The sequence below is a fragment of the Crinia signifera genome, chromosome 19 (genome assembly GCF_055691185.1).
Source record: "Crinia signifera chromosome 19, ASM5569118v1, whole genome shotgun sequence".
Classification (NCBI taxonomy): domain Eukaryota; kingdom Metazoa; phylum Chordata; class Amphibia; order Anura; family Myobatrachidae; genus Crinia; species Crinia signifera.
In genome coordinates, this window is record NC_139226.1 from 116,382,931 (window position 1) to 116,404,202 (window position 21,272).

The 21,272-nt window shown below is 46.6% G+C and overlaps 1 protein-coding gene across 2 annotated transcripts in view; it reads left to right on the top strand.

Annotated features, from left to right (window-relative positions):
• The window catches only part of ALG9 (ALG9 alpha-1,2-mannosyltransferase), a 143,014-nt gene that overhangs the window by 103,821 nt on the left and 17,921 nt on the right, over positions 1 to 21,272 (top strand). Inside the window, exon 14 of one of the 2 annotated variants that reach the window (XM_083163218.1) lies at positions 11,241 to 11,364. In XM_083163218.1, the coding sequence (XP_083019344.1) occupies positions 11,241 to 11,333 (93 nt within the window). In that variant the 3' untranslated portion in view covers positions 11,334 to 11,364. Of the gene's footprint in view, positions 1 to 11,236; positions 11,365 to 21,272 lie in introns of both variants that reach the window. The other variant, XM_083163217.1, reaches the window with a different exon arrangement.

The window sequence follows — 21,272 nt, forward strand, 5'->3', positions numbered from 1 at the left end:
GGTGGCTACATGGGATCTTGCTTTAGTTCTCAGAGCTCTTCAGGCAGCTCCTTTTGAACCTTTGGAGGAGGTGGATTTGAAGTGGCTGTCCTGGAAGGTGGCCTTCCTCCTGGCTATCTCTTCGGCTAGAAGGGTTTCCGACCTTAGTGCATTGTCTTGTAGGCCCCCCTTTCTGGTGTTTCACCCAGACAGGGCGGTCCTACGTACCAAGCTAGATTTTCTTCCTAAGGTCGTGTCAAAATTCCACCTCAACCAGGAGATTGTAGTTCCTTCTTTTCCTGGATCATCAGAAGCAGAGGCTTCTCTGGATGTAGTCCGTGCGTTGCAGATTTACCTTCGCAGGACTAAGGCGACTCGTAAGTCGGATTCTCTTTTTCTTTTGTATGAGGCCAGGAAGCGAGGTTGGCCTGCTTCCAAGCAATCCTTGGCGAGATGGCTCAGGTCAGTCATTCGTCAAGCGTATCTTTCAGCGCAGTTGGTTCCCCCGGAGGGGGTTACGGCACACTCTACCAGGTCTGTGGGTACATCCTGGGCCGCTAGTCGAGGGGCCTCGGCAGAACAACTCTGCAAGGCAGCGACTTGGTCTTCTTCCCACACGTTTATCAAATTCTATGCGTTTGATACCTTTGCATCGGCTGATGCACAGTTTGGTAGACATGTGCTTTCCGCAGTCCAGGAGCGTCCCCCACCCGTGAGGGGACAGCTTTAGGACGTCCCAGCGTGAACTCCTGTGCCCCCTAGTGGACGATAAAGAAAATAGGATTTATGGTCTTACCTTGATAAATCCCTTTCTTTGAGTCCATAGGGGGCACAGGACGCCCTCCCAGACGCACCTGGTAGCGGGGCTTCCTATATGGGGAAGTTCCATGGCTTTGGCCTTGTATGCTATGTGTGTGTGTTTGCTCTTCCTTCTTCTCTGCTCCGCTCCTGCCTTGGGCTTGCTAACGAAACTGGTGACCCAGGGTCAGGGGGCGGGATATGAGGGAGAAGGGAGGCAGGGAGCATGCTGGGTACATTTCTGTAACCCTTTGGTGCACGCTCTGCTACCTCACCTCTCATACCCAGCGTGAACTCCTGTGCCCCCTATGGACTCAAAGAAAGGGATTTATCAAGGTAAGACCATAAATCCTATTTTCCTCTCCAACGGGGATCTTGTTGAGGTCAGAAGTACTTGTACTGTTCATCTGCAAAACGAGCTTGCATGGCCAAAATGTTTGAGGCAGTATCTAAGAACAAGGGCACCCGTGAGAGGTAGAGTACACATCTCACATAAATTATGAACATTCCCAACGAAGGAATAATAATGATCGCAATGTGGTCACTATATATACGATGAAAAATCAGCAAGCACTGAAGACCGTTATACAAGAAGGGACAGAACCCGTCGACTAGATTTTAATCATTTTAAACTTCTTTGCCACCGATATATTTTTTCTTTATTTCACTTTGCATTGTTTTACAGATCTACAGAAATATACAATAAAAAAATAGCTTATACTAAATATACTAATTTTTTTTTATATAATTTATTAACTTAATCAAGTAAAAGTTCACTGCCGCATGACTGTTGCATTATTGTCTCTGCTATAGATAATGAAATGTAACAGTTTTGTATGTAAGGGGCTGTGAACTTTATAAGAAGGGTTAAAGCCAGGTCACCCTGTGTATAATAGGTGACCCAGGTTTAATGTGAAAGAATCAGAGCCGGGTCCGACCCGGCTTAGCACTGCCGAAGAGCCGCTGGCATAAGCATAGTCTCTGGCAGTAGCCCTGAGTGATCAGGTTGTGCAGCCTCATGGAGAAGGGGTGGGGCCTTGGGGCACACCCCCAGAATGATGATAATGGTGGTGTCCATAAGGCCACACCTCTTTTCCAACCCTCGTGATGCTGCAACCAAACTACTGATATTGGACAGCATCTGCTCTATGTTCTCTTACCTACTCCATTTCTCATCATCATGCTGTGGTTTGTGCCCAGGAAATGTGTTAGAAATGTATTATTTTTTGCTAGTCTTTGTTGTGGACCCTTGTGTTTATAATGGGAATTGCTCCGCACTTTGCCATTAGCTTCACTAAAGCTGGGTACACATCTATACAATCCCTATTTCTGGCAACCGTTCGGCCGACCGTACGCCCGTCGGACCGTCCACAAACAACAGCCGACGCGCGTACACACCTGTACAATTTTACTTGCGACGTCTGTTGTACTTCCGTCCAAACAGTCGCAAGAAAAAGATTGTACCACCGTACACACTGTCTCGATTTGGGCTATTGACACGTCACATGTGACTAAAATTATCATAATGGGCTGGGGTAGGGCATAATTATAGCTGTCACCCTTTTACCTATTAAAAAAAAACGGCGTGGGGTCCCCCCCACAGCCGTAACCAGCACCAGGCTGAAAGAGCCGGGCTGGTATTAAAAAATCAGGAAACCCGACAAATAGGGGTTCGCTGATTTTTTTAAACCAGCCCCAGGCTCCAGGTCTGGGGCTGGTTCCCAAGATACGGGGGACAAAATGACCAGGGGTCCCCCGTATTTTAAGAACCAGCCCCAGGCCAAACCAGCCAGCAGGGTAATGCCACAGCCGGGGGACACTTATTATATAAGGTCCCGTGGCCAAAGCATTCAGCCCTCTGACCGGTCAGCCTGCCCCCCCCCCCCCCTCCCCCCCCCCCCCCCCTCCAGGACATACCTGACCAGGATGAAGCCTGGTGCTATCCCTGGTGGCCCTGTGCGGTGGCCACCGGGCTGATCATTGTGTAAAAAAAATAGAATAAAAACTATTGTTTTTTCCTGTGGAACTATGAGTCCCAGCAAGCCTCCCCCGCATGCTGGGACTTGGAGAACCACAAGTCCCAGCATGCGGGGCATTAAAGGGCCCGCTGGCACTTGTAGTTCCTCAGAAAAAAAATTGTTAAATAAATACACACTGACACATTAGAAAAATAAAAGTTTAATACATACATTACACAAACACACTGATACTTACCTATCTTGAGCCCGTCGGTAGGTCCCAGGGTCCGGTCCGGTGGCTTGGTTCCGGGGCCGGTCCGGGTCCGGGGCTCCAGGGCTGAAGAGTACGGAGTCCTGGATCCGTAATAATCCAAAGGGGTACCTGGGGAAGGAAATCCTACTCACCTGCTCCTGTGGCGACCAACCCAGCATCTTCTCTGCAAGTAGCGCTGCTCCCGGCTGCAGTGATACCCGCGGAGCGGGTACCACAGCAGCCGGGAGCAGCGCTACTTGCAGAGAAGATGACGAGGTGGTCGCCACAGGAGCAGGTGAGTAGGATTTCCTTCCCCAGGTACCCCTTTGGATTACTACGGATCCAGGACCCCGGACTCTTCAGCCCTGGAGCCCTGGACCCTGGGACCTACCTACGGGATCAAGATAGGTAAGTATCAGTGTGTTTGTGTAATGTATGTATGTATTAAACTTTTATTTTTCTAATGTGTCCGTGTGTATTTATTTAACTATTTTTTTTACTGTGGAACTACAAGACCCAGCGGGCCCTTTAATGCCCCGCAGGCTGGGACTTGTGGTTCTCCGAGTCCCAGCTTGCGGGGGACGCTTGCTGGAACTCATAGTTCCACAGTTTAAAACAATAGTTTTTTCATCTATTTTTTTACACAAAGATCAGCTCGATGCCCACCGCCCAGGGGCATCGAGGACAGCACCAGGCTTCAGCTTGGTCAGGTTAATCCTGGAGGGGGGGGACCCCTTAATTGGGGGGGTCCCCACTCCCCCAGGACCCCTGGCCAGGCTGACCGGTCAGAGGGCTGAATGTTTTGGCCGCGCGGGACCTTATATAATAAGTGTCCCCCGGCTGTGGCATTACCCTGCTGGCTGGTTTGGCCTGGGGCTGGTTCGTAAAATACGGGGGACCCCTAGTCATTTTGTCCCCCGTATTTTGGGAACCAGCCCCGGACCTGGAGCCTGGGGCTGGTTTTGAAAAATCAGCAAAGCCCTATTTGTCGGGTTTCTGATTTTTTAATACCAGCCCCGGCTCTTTCAGCCTGGTGCTGGTTATGGCTGTGGGGGGGGACCCCACGCCGTTTTTTGTTTTTTTTTGTCACCCTGCCAGAGATGCTGCAGCTATGGAACACCCACATGGGCGTTCCAGCTTTGGCAGTATAGTCGCAAGGACGGCAGCATATCGGTCGAACGTGCGTACACACTGCACTTTTGTACCGATATGAGGCCGTCCTGTCGGATGAAAATTAAACAGCAAAGAACCGTCGACCGACCGAGTATGGACGGTCAATACAGTTTTTTGCCGTTTATCGCTCGTACGGGACAGCATACATACATATACAATTGAACGGCCCGACAATTGTATATATGTGTACCCAGCTTAAGGTTCAAGTTTAACTGTTAAATGGCATCCGCGGTTCTTTATGGAAATACCTGCTCTGCTGAAGCTGCACGGTGCTCCTGGTCTGACTCCCCTCGTTAGCAGAGATATATACAGTATATACACACCTATATCCTGCGTTATATTCCTTCCAGTCTTTGTCTGGTCAGCAGTATACAAAGCTGGTTTCAGTGTGTATGCTTCAGATGTGCCGTGGTAGGAACAAGCCTCCTATTGCTGTATAATCTGTATACGTTCCTCTGCAACACCAAGAGTTAGGAACATGCTGTATTTCTTGCAGCTTCTGTGGAAGTCTTTCCCATGGGAGGTATACATTCTGTTATGTGATTGTCTATCTCCCACTGAACAGTTATTTTGTAAGATAAGGGACAACCTTCCCACTGGTTACATTATTCACAGTACTGTATGTACAGTAAGCTGTTGGAATGGAGCACATTCCTCATTATATACATACATGTAATACTGCCATGGGCATTCATAACGTGGGTTTCCTCGCTCTACCAGATACCAGTAATATAAAGCACTAGTTGTATAAAAGGTTAGTGTGTTCTTTACCTTGTGTATATAGAGCTGGTCTCCTACATGTCCTGCACTGTGTGTATAGCTGGTCACCTACATGTCCTGCACTGTGTATATACAGCTGGTCACCTACATGTCCTGCACTGTGTATATACAGCTGGTCTCCTACATGTCCTGCACTGTGTGTATAGCTGGTCACCTACATGTCCTGCACTGTGTATATAGAGCTGGTCACCTACATGTCCTGCACTGTGTATATAGAGCTGGTCTCCTACATGTCCTGCACTGTGTATATAGCTGGTCACCTACATGTCCTGCACTGTGTATATACAGCTGGTCACCTACATGTCCTGCACTGTGTGTATAGCTGGTGACCTACATGTCCTGCACTGTGTATATACAGCTGGTCACCTACATGTCCTGCACTGTGTATATACAGCTGGTCTCCTACATGTCCTGCACTGTGTATATAAAGCTGGTCACCTACATGTCCTGCACTGTGTATATACAGCTGGTCTCCTACATGTCCTTCTCTGTGTATATAGCTGGTCACCTAAATGTCCTGCACTGTATATACAGCTGGTCTCCTACATGTCCTGCACTGTGTATATACCGCTGGTCTCCTATATGCCCTACACTGTGTATATAGCTGGTCTCCTACATGTCCTGCACTGTGTATATACAGCTGGTCTCCTACATGTCCTTCTCTGTGTATATAGCTGGTCACCTAAATGTCCTGCACTGTATATACAGCTGGTCTCCTACATGTCCTGCACTGTGTATATACCGCTGGTCTCCTACATGTCCTGCACTGTGTATATAGCTGGTCTCCTACATGTCCTGCACTGTGTATATACAGCTGGTCTCCTACATGTCCTGCACTGTGTATATACAGCTGGTATCATACATGTCCTGCACTGTGTATATACAGCTGGTCTCCTACATACCCTGCACTGTGTATATACAGCTGGTCTCCTACATACCCTGCACTGTGTATATACAGCTGGTCTCCTACATGCCCTGCACTGTGTATATACAGCTGGTCACCTACATGTCCTGCACTGTGTATATACAGCTGGTCACCTACATGTCCTGCACTGTGTATATACAGCTGGTCTCCTACATGTCCTCCACTATGTGTATATAGCTGGTCACCTACTGGTCCTGCACTGTGTATATAGCAGGTCTCCTACATGTCCTGCACTGTGTATATACAGCTGGTCACCTACATGCCCTACACTGTGTATATAGCTGGTCTCTTACATTCCCTACACTGTGTGTGTATAGCTGGTCACCTACATGTCCTGCACTGTGTATATACAGCTGGTCACCTACATGCCCTACACTGTGTATATAGCTGGTCTCTTACATTCCCTACACTGTGTGTGTATAGCTGGTCACCTACATGTCCTGCACTGTGTATATAGCTGGTCACCTACATGACCTACACTGTGTATATAGCTGGTCTCCTACCTGCCCTACACTGTGTATATAGCTGGTCTCCAACATGTCCTGCACTGTGTATATAGCTGGTGACCTACATGCCCTACACTGTGTATATAGCTGGTCAACTATATGCCCTACACTGTGTATATAACTGGTCTCTTACATGCCCTACACTGTGTACTGTTTATATCATGTCCCCAGTAGTGGCAGTTACATATCATGTCCCCAGTAGTGCCCGTTACATATCATGTCCCCAGTAGTGCCCGTTACATATCATGTCCCCAGTAGTGCCCGTTACATATCATGTCCCCAGTAGTGCCCGTTACATATCATGTCCCCAGTAGTGCCAGTTACATATCATGTCCCCAGTAGTGCCCGTTACATATCATGTCCCCAGTAGTGCCCGTTGCATATCATGTCCCCAGTAGTGCCCGTTACATATCATGTCCCCAGTAGTGCCAGTTACATATCATGTCCCCAGTAGTGCCAGTTACATATCATGTCCCCAGTAGTGCCAGTTACATATCATGTCCCCAGTAGTGCCAGTTACATATCATGTCCCCAGTAGTGCCCGTTACATATCATGTCCCCAGTAGTGCCCGTTGCATATCATGTCCCCAGTAGTGCCCGTTACATATCATGTCCCCAGTAGTGCTCGTTACATATCATGTCCCCAGTAGTGCCCGTTACATATCATGTCCCCAGTAGTGCCCGTTACATATCATGTCCCCAGTAGTGCCAGTTACATATCATGTCCCCAGTAGTGGCAGTTACATATCATGTCCCCAGTAGTGGCAGTTACATATCATGTCCCCAGTAGTGCCCGTTACATATCATGTCCCCAGTAGTGCCAGTTACATATCATGTCCCCAGTAGTGCCAGTTACATATCATGTCCCCAGTAGTGCCAGTTACATATCATGTCCCCAGTAGTGCCAGTTACATATCATGTCCCCAGTAGTGCCAGTTACATATCATGTCCCCAGTAGTGCCAGTTACATATCATGTCCCCAGTAGTGCCCGTTACATATCATGTCCCCAGTAGTGCCCGTTGCATATCATGTCCCCAGTAGTGCCCATTACATATCATGTCCCCAGTAGTGCCCGTTACATATCATGTCCCCAGTAGTGCCCGTTACATATCATGTCCCCAGTAGTGCCCGTTACATATCATGTCCCCAGTAGTGCCCGTTACATATCATGTCCCCAGTAGTGCCCGTTACATATCATGTCCCCAGTAGTGCCCGTTACATATCATGTCCCCAGTAGTGCCCGTTACATATCATGTCCCCAGTAGTGCCCGTTACATATCATGTCCCCAGTAGTGCCAGTTAGATATCATGTCCCCAGTAGTGCCAGTTAGATATCATGTCCCCAGTAGTGCCAGTTAGATATCATGTCCCCAGTAGTGCCAGCTACTGTACATATCATGTCCCCAGTAGTGCTCGTTACATATCATGTCCCCAGTAGTGCCAGTTACATATCATGTCCTCAGTAGTGCCAGCTACTGTACATATCATGTCCCCAGTAGTGCCAGTTACATATCATGTCCCCAGTAGGGCCAGCTACTGTACATATCATGTCCCCAGTGGTGCCAGTTACATATCATGTCCTCAGTAGTGCCAGTTACATATCATGTCCCCAGTAGTGCCAGTTACATATCATGTCCTCATTAGTGCCAGCTACTGTACATATCATGTCCCCAGTAGTGCTCGTTACATATCATGTCCCCAGTAGTGCCAGTTACATATCATGTCCTCAGTAGTGCCAGCTACTGTACATATCATGTCCCCAGTAGTGCCAGTTACATATCATGTCCCCAGTAGGGCCAGCTACTGTACATATCATGTCCCCAGTGGTGCCAGTTACATATCATGTCCCCAGTAGTGCCAGTTACATATCATGTCCTCAGTAGTGCCAGTTACATATCATGTCCCCAGTAGTGCCAGTTACATATCATGTCCTCAGTAGTGCCAGCTACTGTACATATCATGTCCCCAGTAGTGCCCGTTACATATCATGTCCCCAGTAGTGCCCGTTACATATCATGTCCCCAGTAGTGCCAGTTACATATCATGTCCCCAGTAGGGCCAGCTACTGTACATATCATGTCCCCAGTGGTGCCAGTTACATATCATGTCCCCAGTAGGGCCAGCTACTGTACATATCATGTCCCCAGTAGTGCCAGTTACATATCATGTCCCCAGTAGCGCCAGTTACATATTATGTCCTCAGTAGTGCCAGTTACATATCATGTCCCCACTAGTGCCAGTTACATATCATGTCCCCAGTAGTGCCAGTTACATATCATGTCCTCAGTAGTGCCAGTTACATATCATGTCCCCAGTAGTGTCAGTTACATATCATGTCCTCAGTAGTGCCATTCCGGAAACTCTGGTTTTCTGAATAATTTGGATAACAGATATCTGGATAGGGAATACTCATCCTGTATTTGGAATTTGGTTTTAGTTTGATCCCATTTTTCTTTTTGTCTGAATTAGTCTTTGTTGGGTACATGTTATCTACTCTCAAAACTCACACATGTACAGTGTCTTCCCCTGGGGACACCGTGCTGATGTAGTGGACTCCTGTATGTAGCAGTATATTGGATTTGTAGCGGCCTACTGTAATGGGCACATTACGCTAACCTTAAGTGGCACGAATGTTCTCCTTTGTAGCACTTTGTAATGAGCACAGAGCATTTAAGTCTTGGCAGTAAGAGATCATATATCTTGCAGATGACAGACTTGTCGTTATCAGAAATCTTTATACTACATGCTAAGATCAACAAATAATATGTTATCAGGCTGGGGCTGACGCTCGGCCTCCGTCTGATGGGAGAGTGATGTGGAGAGAATGAGCATTGATTTTTTTTTCTTCTTTTCTCTCTGTGCTCATGTGTTTGACAAACAAATATGGACCCAAAAAATAGAAAGCGATGTTTTAATTCTGTTGCACTTCTTATGCTGCTTTCACACCGCAAAATCTGCTTTGGACCAGGTATTTAAAACGTTTTTTAAAAGGGGTCAGAGCAAGTTTAACCCCTTTCACACCGCATCTAAATACCTGGTCTAAAGCAGGTTTGCGGTGTGAAAGCGATAGTGAAAACTGTAAATTCTGGGCAGCTTTGCACCCCCCCCCCCCTCGCCGTGTTAACATTAGGGCCCCCAGGCTTACTCACTGTGGGCACCCCCCACCCATGAATCAGTGTGGCGGGAGGGCCCCCGGGCAGCGTCTCCCCCCCCCCCCCAATGAATAAGTTTTGCCGTAGGACACCTGGGCAGCCTCGCCCCCCCCCCCCCCAATTAATCTGTTTTGCGGGAGGACCTCTGGGCAGCCTCTCTCCCCCCACAAATCCCCCCCGGACTGGCCGCCACAGTGCACTGAGGAGCACAGAACTGAATGATTGTAAGCCTGGGAGCAGGGCTCCCCCGTAACGCTCACTGCTGCTGGGTGCAGGACAGGAGCCGGCTATCTGCACTCCATCTCCGGCGATACAGACTCCGGAGGTATGGACACGGGGGGGGGGGGGGGAAGAGCAGCAGCCAGCCCCAGAACCTCACAGCAGGGATCCTACCCTGGGCAGCCACAGCACAGGGATGGGAATAATCAAGCTGGGGGTCCCTACAGTGTATGTTATATCAGTGGCGGGGTCCCTGCAGAGTATGGGAACTAGTAGCTGCAGGGACTCCGCCACTAATATAACACACATTGTAGGGACCCCCTGCCCCCAGCGCCATTATTCCCCTCCCTGCACTGCCCAGGGGGGAGGGGGGGGGGGGAATCCCGTTTCAGATCCGTTGTGACACCCAAAAAAACAGGTCTGAAACGGGTAGGACCCTGCTTTTTTACCGTTTCCAAAACCCGTTTTTTTGGAAGCGGTTAAATCACTTAGCACCTTTCAGACCGCACAGAATACAGTTTCAAAACGGTTAAAAATCGGCAAGATACCGGTTTTTTAGTGCGGTCTGAAAGGGGCATTAGTGGATTATGTGTTGCTTCATGTTTGTCTTTTTTTATTATACTTTTGGTATTGTTATAGTCCTTTATTCCTCCTGGATATGTAGTGTTCTGATTAATATCAGGTGGTGATGTTCATTTGTCTAGCGATCTAGCTACATGCTGGTTCCTTGGAATTTAGCTGATGGGCAACTTTTTTGGGGTGTTTTATTTTCCTAAATTTGTGCGTCTCTGGTCAGAGGTAAGACATGATACTACTTGGTCTTCCTGGAAGAGCTGGTGCTAGGGGGGAAGAAGAGTTCTGCTCATTGCAACATAAAGTGTCACCATACTCTAACGCAGAGATAGGGAACCTTTGGCAATCCAGCTGTCGTTGAACTACACATCCCAGCATACCTTGCAACAGTTTTTAGCATGGCCAAATAGCTAAACTGTAGCAGGGCATGCTGGGATGTGGGGTTGAGCACAAAGGTTCCCCAGCCTTGTTCTAGCACCTAAACATTGTGCACTAGAACAACATGACTCAAGAATTCCAGGAATAGGTTGTCTCACGCATATCTGAAATGATTGGGACACAAAGGATTTGGGTTTTTTAATATATTCAATATTTTAATGTTTATGAGATATTTTGGGGACGGAATCCAAGTCTAAAGACAATGCATCCGTGTTTCATATACACCAGGTTTGAAGGTATTTTTAGACGATGTTCTCATTATGTGTAAGGTACATTACCCGTCAGAGGTGTCATGCTCAAAACACTTGGATTTTGGAAAATGGATTTTCAGATATGGGAGATTCTACCTGTATCATCTTTTGTACCCAATCATTGTACTACTACTGTATGTTAATGTATACTGACTTTGTGGGGACAATCTTAGTTTATCTCCAAAGATGTATTATAAACTTATTTCTTTTTATCATGAAATGTCTTTTAGATAGACCTTGGCAAGTGTCACTATTTGGTTGATTTGGATACGGTCACTCAAACAATCCGGGAGCCTAAATACTCTACAAAGGAAGACTGGATGGTGATAGCCTACAAACCGTTCATGGATGCCACAAGGTAAGGACTGAGTATTCTATATCCTAAGTCCCACCTATTCTACTACAATATCGATTTTCCGGCACCTGATGGCCTGGGGGAATTTAGGTTGTGGGAGGGTTTAGAGGGAGCTGCGCTGTTGGCAGAGTGACACTCTGTGGGAGGGGGGGATGGTGGTCTGCGGGAGGTGAAAGTCCTGCTGCAGTAAGGAGACTGCTTCAGGGGGGTGAGGTGGCTGTGGAGAGTGAGAGAAGGTGGAGGGAGTCACTGTGGGGGGACGACGACTAGGTGCCGGGACAATCGCACTGCGGGGGATACCATCGTTAATCCGGCAAAACAGATAATCCGGAACACTCCTGGATCCAAGGGTGCCGGATTATTGGTGGTGTACATGTATAGTAGTCTTAAAGCAGGAAAAGGTGTAAGCAACGCGGAGTTGTAATCCTTTAGTTGCATCTCCTCTTATGCCGGAAGGCATGTAAATGGCCTTTTCCAGAGCATTCTTACATAGACAAATTTGCGTCTGGGTGGGTTGTGGATTATATCCTGATGACGGGGCGCTCTTGCCCCGAAACATCGATTTGATATGGATTAAATTGGTCCAACTTTTGTCACAAGCATAAAAAGTGTTTTTTTTTGTGCTGAGCTCTATCCCTGTATCTTACTGTGGTGCACTGAATAAGTAGGCAATCTGTATGTGGTAACAATATTTTACTTAATAAACAAAATAATAAAAATTAATAACAAGTGATACAGTTGCAAGTGCCTGGGTTCAATAAGAATGAGATCGAGGTCCCCTAAGAATGCGCACCAGGCTTGCAGCCCGTCGTGCCAGACTCTGTGGGGGACGGTCTCCTTATTACCCTGAAAGCTTAAGAATAAAGTATTGTCCACTTATCCTCCTTTATGGGGGAGAGATAAAGTACAAATCTGCAAAAGTCCAGTTTTTCTGAGTGCGGCGTCCTGCAAATCAGATAGGGCCTTATTTTGGTTCACTCTTTCTGACAAAATACTTCTTAGATGGACAAAACCATGTGCACTGCAGGGGGGCAGATGTAACATGTGCAGAGAGAATTAGATTTGGGTGAGTAATTTTGTTTCTGTGCAGGGAAAATACTGGCTGCTTTATTTTTACACTTCAATATAGATCTCACTTTGAAGTAAAACCCCACCCAAATCTAACTCTCTCTGCACATTTTGCATATGCTCCCCTTCAGTGCACATGGTTTTGTCCATCTAAGAAGGATTTTGTCAGAAAGAGTGATTCAAAATAAGGCCCATAGTGAGGTCTGTACAAGTATGCATATCTTCGGGTACCCCTTTATGACGTCAAATTGTAAGTGTGCAGGTTTTCGGGAGAGGGTGTGGATGGTGCAGCTTAGGGTGCCAGTGTTAACAGGAGTGCTCAGGTCCGCTTGAGCGCGGCACACGTGTGGTTAACACAGTGTGCTGCGGTCGCGGTCTCTGTGTCAGCAGCTCCGTGTATGTACAGGAGATGGGACTGATGCCGCCGTAGCCAATAGATTGACGTGTGCGCCGTGTTCCACCGTCCTGCCTGGGGTCCCTCCTGCCTCGCGTTCCTGAACCTACTTCCTACTTACCGTCTCCTTACAGCTTGGTGCGTCCTCCGTCTCTCTCCCGTCGCTTGCTTCTGTCAGAGCGTGCTGCGCCGTGAGGGGAGCGGGTGGATGTTTCTCATCGGGGTATTTACTGTGGATATGTGCCTTGGTTACTTCTTAGTGGGTGTCTTCCTCAACGCATTTCTGCTCAGCAAGCCTTCTTCAAGGAGGTTGACATGTGTGGTACCTTGTCTGTTTAAATACCTTCTCTGGTCTGTAATTGGTCTGTATGTCTGTTTTCCATTTGTCCATACAGACGTCAATCATTTGTCTGCAGGTGTGGCCTCCTGCAGACGTTCACCTCTGCTTTGATTGTGATAGTTCACTCAGCTGCTTGCCATGATTGTTAATATTGTCATTGTCTCCCTTTCAGAACAAACACCTATGTTGGTAATTAGCTCAAATATGTTGAGCCATATTGTGTGCATGTATCCGAAGTTTAATGGTTTAGTTGATGCAAGTATATGTGTCAATTGGAAGATCGTCTTAATTAGTCTTGTGCTAATCTTCCCTGTGCAGCTCATATTACATTACGGGTAGTGTGGTGTTTTATTTTTTATTTTTTTACCAATGATTGCCTTCATTTCATTATCCAAATGTTACCCTCTGAGTGTGAAAGTTTTTAAAACGTACATCCATTTCAGCTCTGTTTTGTTAATCTTATGCGTATAATCTCCCCCTCGCCAGTTGGGGTGTATCAATTCTATACCTATGAATTTTAGGGATTGTGGGTTGCTGCCACTGATGTTGGGGGACTTTACTTGTACCTTCCGAAATATTCATTTTATATCATTTTAATACGATTTGTATTTAATCAAATTGTTTATAGATTATTCATACCTATATGTGTATTTGACTTATTAAAGCAAATGGAAAAAAAAATATTTGTATAAAAAAAAACTAGTGCAGGATTATATTTATCTATATTTCAGACTTTACTTGTACAGCCTAGTAATGGCCTTACATAGGGTACTAGGGTGTTCTGCTGAGGCTGAGGCAGAAGAGACTGCGCGGCTGGTTGCTTGTGACAGAGCCAAACGTGCTCATCATAAAGGACACCTTCCCCGTATCTCTGCTCTCGCAAGTGGGCAGAACACTGAAAAAACGTATCCTGCCGCTCTGTGACAGTATTGGATTTTCTTCTTTTTTTTTACTTTTCACATGCGTCACTACTAGCCCCTCAGGTTGGGAGGACGGTATTCCGCATCCCAAGGTTAGGACATTATCATTCATTACATATGTGCATTCCAATGCGCAGGCAGCTCCACGCTTTCCCCCAGAGATCAGACACGCGTTTTTGCCTTCTGGTCCCAAGGGGCGCTGGGAATGAGAAGCCTGGCTCAGCACATCCCGCATTGCTCTCTTGCCATTGTCAGGTTAAGTCACACAGCATTGACGTAAAAGCCTGCGTCTCGGCGGGAGATAGAATGTCAGGCAGACAGGTCCTCAGCTGCATGGATCCCATCAGTTCCGCTGCTTCAGTACACTCCAGCACGCAGATCTAACTGGGGGGGGCTCGTTCATTGTCTTCCTAGCTGGCGGCTTTAGTAATGACAAATGTAATAGACTAAATGGATTATGACTATCACACAACTGTGCACACACTGCAGTATGTTTCCTAATAATGCTGCCATTCATCTGTTTTATGTGTTTATCTAATTTAATATATGTGTGTGTGTGTGTGTGTGTGTGTGTGTGTGTGTGTGTGTGTGTGTGTGTGTGTGTGTGTGTGTGTGTGTATTAGTGTGAATACTTTATGTATATCTGTGTAGTAACATGCTATATTTCAGTTTGAGGAGTTATACATTTTATTTATAAAACCTAAACCTACATTGGGTTTGATGTAGGCCTGATTTACACACACACACACCCACCCCCACCCCCCTCTACTACTGACATGAAATGTAAAGGCCCCCACATACAGCACGATATTCAGGCATTTTCTGAGCGATTCTAACAAATCGCTCAGAAAATGCCTGAAGATGCATGTAAATCGCTGTGTATATAGCCCACACAGCGATTTACATGCGCGCACCCGCCGTTCTGAATCTGTCCAAGATTCAGAACGGAAGGGCTGTACAATTCAGAGCAGTCGCTCAGAAAGCTCCTGCTCATCTCCCGCATGTGTGGCTGCGGGCAGATGAGCAGGGCCGAGCGACTGCAGACCCGCCACACCCCGCGCCGCAGAACCCGCCGCCACCCCTGACCCCCCTCCCCCACCAGCTGTAGCACCCATCGCCACCCCCACCTCACCTCTCCTCTCGGCAGCGGGGCGGCAGCGCGGCGGACATGTAAAAAAAAAAAAAAAAAATTACATTTCAAAATGGCCGCGGCCAGCCAATCACGGCTCGCCGCGTCATTGCCCCGCCCCCTAGAGCTGGCTATATTAGCCAGCTCGAGACGGGGTAGGGGCATTCAGTCCGACGGCGGAGAAGGAGAGAAGAGCTCCTGAAGTCCTGGGAGGCGCGGCCAATGCAAAAGAGCTTAAAAGGCCGCCGCCCCCAGGTGAAGAACACAGATGAAGAGGCAGAAGCCCTGGGAGGCGGCAGCCATGCAAAAGAGCTTAGGCGGCTGCCGCCCCCAGGTGAAGATGCCGCAGAAGCCCTGGGGGGCTGAGCTCCCCTGGGTGAAAAAAGAAGAATCAGATTAATAAAATATTAACCAGTGTTTGTGTGTTTTATTTTAATATTTCCTTTACAGGGGGGCTATAGGTACCGGCGGGCCTTTAATGCCCTACATGCTGGTACCTGTGGTTCTCCCAAGTACCAGCATGTGGGGCAGGCTTGCTGGGACCTGTAGTCCTACTGTAAAAGACAATATTACTGTTAAACAAGCTATCAACCCTGCACCCACCGCCCAGGGGTGCAGGGGATAGCCCCGGGCTGCAGCCCAGGCCTGGGGTGCCCTGGAGAGGGGGGACCCCCTCCCCAAAAACTCCCGGCCTGGGCTGACTAGTTAGGGTGGGTAATGCTTTGGCCACAGGACACCATCAAGCGTGTCCCCTGGCTATGGCATTACACCCCCTGCTAGTGGAGCCTGGTGCTGGTCTCCAAAATACGGGGGACCCCTATACATTTTGTCCCCCCGTATTTTGGAAACCAGGGCCAGCTCAAGAGCCTGGTGCTGGTCCCCAAAATCCAGGGGACCCCACGCACTTTGTCCTCTGGATTTTGGGAACCAGGACCACTCAAAAAGCCCGGGGCTGGTCATGCCTGGGGGGGGGACCCCATGCCATTTTTTTATTTTACAAAATGATTGTATGACGGCGAGACGCTGGACCCCGGACTTGGTAAGTATTTTTTTTTATGTCCGTTCCCACTGTACCACCAATGTTTAAAAGTTTGCATATGGGGGGGTCGGTCGGTGCAGGGGGAACCACTAGCCACCAATGATTAACTTTTTTTTTTGGGGGGGGGGGTAATATTAGGGGGAGGTGAAAGAATACTTATTAAAGAGTAATAAGTAATGTTCAGTAATAATAACATTTTTGTGATGAAGTGCAGTGTTGTACTTCACTTTCTGTGACAGATTTGAAATCTCCCGTGCTGAATCTCCCAATTTGAATCTCTGACACAAATCTCTCTGTATGTGGCTCATTGTCTGAAATGAGCCACAAGAGTGAAATCTCTTGTGCTGAATCTCCCGTTATGTATCTCTGGCACACATCTCTGCGTATGTAGGGCCCTTAAGACATGGGATGAGCTCCGTTTCTGTAGTATTGTTATTCAGTAAACCTTGTATTCCTTGTCTGTAGCAGCAGTGAGGAAGGTGGGGGTGCTAGGAACCAAAACTATTATCACTTTAATTCATATAGTGCTGCTTTGAGTACAAATTTGTTCTCAAAATGGCGAATATTATGTGCACTGCAGGTGGGGAAGATGTAACATGTATAGGGAGAGTTAAATTTGGTTGGGGTATGTTGAAACTAAAATCTAACTAGTGTAAAAATAATGCAGCCAGTATTTACCCTGCACAGAAACAAAATAACTCACAGAAATCTAACTCTCTCTGCACATGTTACATCTGCCCCACCTGCAGTGCACATGGTTTTGTCCATTTTGAGAACAAATTTGTACTGCGATCAGATCTGAATAAGGGCCAAGGGCAGAGGGTGCGGATGTCTAGGAAGTTGTATTCCCCGTGCCCCTGCACAACGAAAGATCTGGCTTTTAAATTTTTTAGAACAGGTTTTGTGCCTTTACTTTTTATTTTCTTGCACTATGTCAGTGAAAAGGTTGGGCAGGGGGGGACAATATGTCACACAGGAGCGCTGATATTTTTTTATTTTAATGGGGGAACCTTTTATAACCTGGGTTTAAGTTGCTGCCCCCTAGATTCAGAGGTTTTTGTGATCCTCTGGTGGAGACTTTTGTGGGGGTAGAAATCAGTGGATATCACCAACTTCTGTTTATAGGAGGCGCAGCTACACCCAGGGCAATAATCACAATTTTTGTATATTCAAAACATAATATTATTTATTTTCCATAAATGTCATAAAAAACAGTTTATCGAAGTGCACTTCTAACACAATATAATAGACACACAAGACAGACAACATGTAACATAAAATCATTATAGAAACCTTATGAGGCTATAATTAGTATAATGAGGCTTTGGTAATTAAGGCTTTTCAATTCATATGAGGCAATGGATAATAGTTACCAGTCCCGCATTAGAGAGTAAATCTCTCCTGTGGCCATGTAGATGTACTTTTGAGGATATTCCTTCCTGGTGTGCTTTAGGCAGTCTTTTCGTATGAGGTATAGATGCCCCCTCTACTTGCTTTCAGCTGGACTCCACACTCCCAGGCTCAGATGTTACTCAGGTCCACAACACAAATAAAGTCTCTGTCAGCCCAATGCAAGATGGATTGCTATTATCAGCGGTATCTGGCAACTTTTTTGAGGCCTACATATGCGTTTCTCCGCCTCTGGTACATCAGCGGCTTCCTCAGATAAGCCCCAATACTCCACTGCCACTTATTTATAGCTGGATATTCGCAGGGTTTTGCCGCGAGTGCGCTTCCGGGTTCTACTTCCGGGTTGCGCTCCAAGCCTCTCTTTCACTTCAAGTCTTTATAGGCTTGTGGCGGCCATCTTTGATTGTACTCCAAGTCTCATTTTAATTATCCTATGGGCATCGGATAGCGTCTATCTTTATTCCATGTACTCCTAGTTGTTGATTTAGCCATGCCTCGCTTTCAGCCTCCAATCAGATGTAGCGGGCGGACATTTTGGATTCATATTCCGAACTTATGTAAAATGTCTCTATTTTACCAAGCCTTATTACCATATATTCTACAGACCATATAATAGCCTCCATATATAATTGCCTCATTTTTTTATATATAGATCTCCATGCCTCATTAATCCTTAATCACCAAAGCCTCTTATGCCTCATTTCATTCATAATCATTATGTGCATAAATACATCTATTTTCTCACATTTATTAATTCATGCAATATAAACTAATATATATCGATTAATATCAATGCCTTTTTTATCAATAAAATTATGACATTTATGGAAAATAAATAATATTATGTTTTGAATATCCAAAAATTGTGATTATTGCCCTGGGTGTAGCTGCGCCTCCTATAAACAGAAGTTGGTGATATCCACTGATTTCTACCCCCACAATGTCAGTGAAAAAATTGATTGTAAAACACATGGGTACTTATGTAACATCTGTGCTCCCGTTTTTCTTATGAGACTGCGGGGCTCGCTGCGCTCGCCACGCTTCGGGCACGGTGGCTCGCTGTGCTCGCCACACTATATAAGATCAACTCCATGCGTAGTTGGATAGTAGGGGTATGAAAAAACGGGGTGCATTTAACATGGGAGCCCAGATAATACATAAGTACCAACAAATGTTTAACTGTTTCAGATGAATTATAGGCTTCAGTTGTGGTAGAACACGGTCATTCACCCCAAAGCCTACTTGCGAAAACCTAATTTTTTAGAGTTCTCCGCGTAATCACCAAAGGTGTCATTGGTTAGGTGAGGAACATTTTCGAGTAGTGCATTTCTGCACAGAGAATCCTGTATAAAGAAGTGTATCCCGGATAATCCCACTGGACGGTACCTGCCACTGGTCATTAATAATGTAAAATCGCATGGGCTGACTATTCAAGGGGCACCTTATAAAGTGGTGGATAGAACCGAAGTGCCAACCTTCTTTATAATGTGTTGTTGTATGAGGACGTGAACCTGGCGCCAGGTAACACGTAGCTCAGTCCGGGCCTCCGTGTCCTAGTGTGTGTCTAATATCCCACTATCCCTTCCCCACATACAAATGTATTTTGTTGAATTGTGAATTGGTAGCGCTAACACGAGTCCCGTAGGACACGGAGACCCGGACTGAGCTACGTGTTACCTGGCGCCAGGTTCACGTCCTCATACTCTCCCTGCATACCCCAGCCAACGAGGCAGTAGCACATTGCACACCTTGTCATTGAGCTGACACGGTACGCAGCAGGAGCAGCCTTCATTCATAAACGTATACAGAACTAGCAGTTACATTGTGACAGGAATTATACCCGCTTCAGTCTGTTGCGACGGGTGAAAGCCCGCTGTAGATCCATGCTCCGCTTATTTACATTGAACTGAGAACATTCTCAGCTATAATAACAAGGATAAAATCCCGTTAATTGAAGGATTGGTCCAATCCCATTAAGCATTCAGTGTGTAGCGTTACACCCATCCAATACTGACAATAGGGATACTAAGTGGGTCCCACTAGGTGTGTTTCCTTTTTTTTAAACTTCATGTTGTTGTTATATGTATGTATGTGTGGTTTTATTTCGCAGCTATTTTTAATATGAATTCATTAAAGATTATGTTTTATTAGTTCATGTAATTTTATGTTGACCTTGTCATGTCAATCTGTTGTATGTGTCAACCATTGACCATATTGACCTAAGGTATGTCAACCTTTTTTCTTGTATCGACCTATTCACTGCATCCCGATCTCAGATGGCGCAGTTTATAACTAGGCCCGATTCAGACCTGACTGGCAGGCAGCGAATTTGCCAGTGTTAGCCTTCAGTTAAACGCTGCACCGCTAGAGTGAAATCCTGCCCTGCAAATGAATGTCACCCTCCCCTAAAACTCTCAGGTACGCCTGAATTTTCTCTAGGCACGTCTAGCGGTTGTTCTGACACTTTTTTAGCACGCTTAGAAATCGACCAGTTACCACCCTTGTTAGACGCTTCCTGTCAATCAACTTGCAAATCGCTAGCGAAGAAAAAAAGTAGTAGGATTTCATCGCTGGACGGCCCATTGCGGCCCTGAGGCTTGTGCAGTTATCGATAATCGTCCGAATTCTCACAGCCGAGATCAGGACTGAATCTGTCCCATTGCTGCATCTAACCAGGTTAACTTCAACCAATTTCATTGCAGCTGTCAGAGCAGACAGTATTTGATTGTCCACAATTAATGATTGTGGACAATTGCGATGTCACTTACAAAATTACCCCCAAACAATTGCTATGTTCACAGCAATGGCCCGACGTGAAATGTTATGTGAGGATACTTTCTGTATCGGCAGCTGCAAGTCGAGCAACGAGGAAAGAAAAGTCAGCAAGGTTTCCAAGGAAACGGGGTGATTAGGATGCCTGGCGTTCACATTCCCCAGCTGGAGCTGTCAGGGCACACGCTTTCCCTAATAGGATCAAGTTGAAGAAGATGCTGGTCTGGTCAAAACACAAACCAGCCAATATTAGTACTTGGAGATGGGATTAGCGCACACTCCAGCGCCTCGCATTGATTGCAGCTAATGAAGGCTTTTGTAGCTGTGCCAGTTTTGCCTTATTTGTCGGCACAATAATCAAATGGCAAACAATGAAAAGTTTAATATCCAAATATTGCCACAACACAAGACCTTCTGAACTTCAATGAGAAGCGTTCTTTCACACAGTCTGTCAATTTGGCCCTCACTCTTGTGGTCTATGCCATTTTCTGTCTAAACCCGTCTTCAGAACACACAGTGGGTCGAAAAAGATGGGCTTAGACCCGAAATGGTGTAGATCGCAATAAAGCATTGGTTTCGTGCTTCATCAGACCTGAAGTGCCGCACTATCTAAAGAGGGAACTTGTAGTTCTTACGCAGGCACCCGGGCAAGGTTCTTTATTTGTATATTCCATAGAGCAGTGGTGGCCAACCCGTGGCTCTTGAGCATGATGCCCCTCCCCCCCTTGTAAAGTGTGGCTCCTGCTCCCACTGTTGCCCACCGTCCGTCCCAGTCCCCCCTGCTGCAGGTTCCCTGAATCCCTTCTCCTTCTGAGGGGAGAAGAGTGGGTATCGCGCAT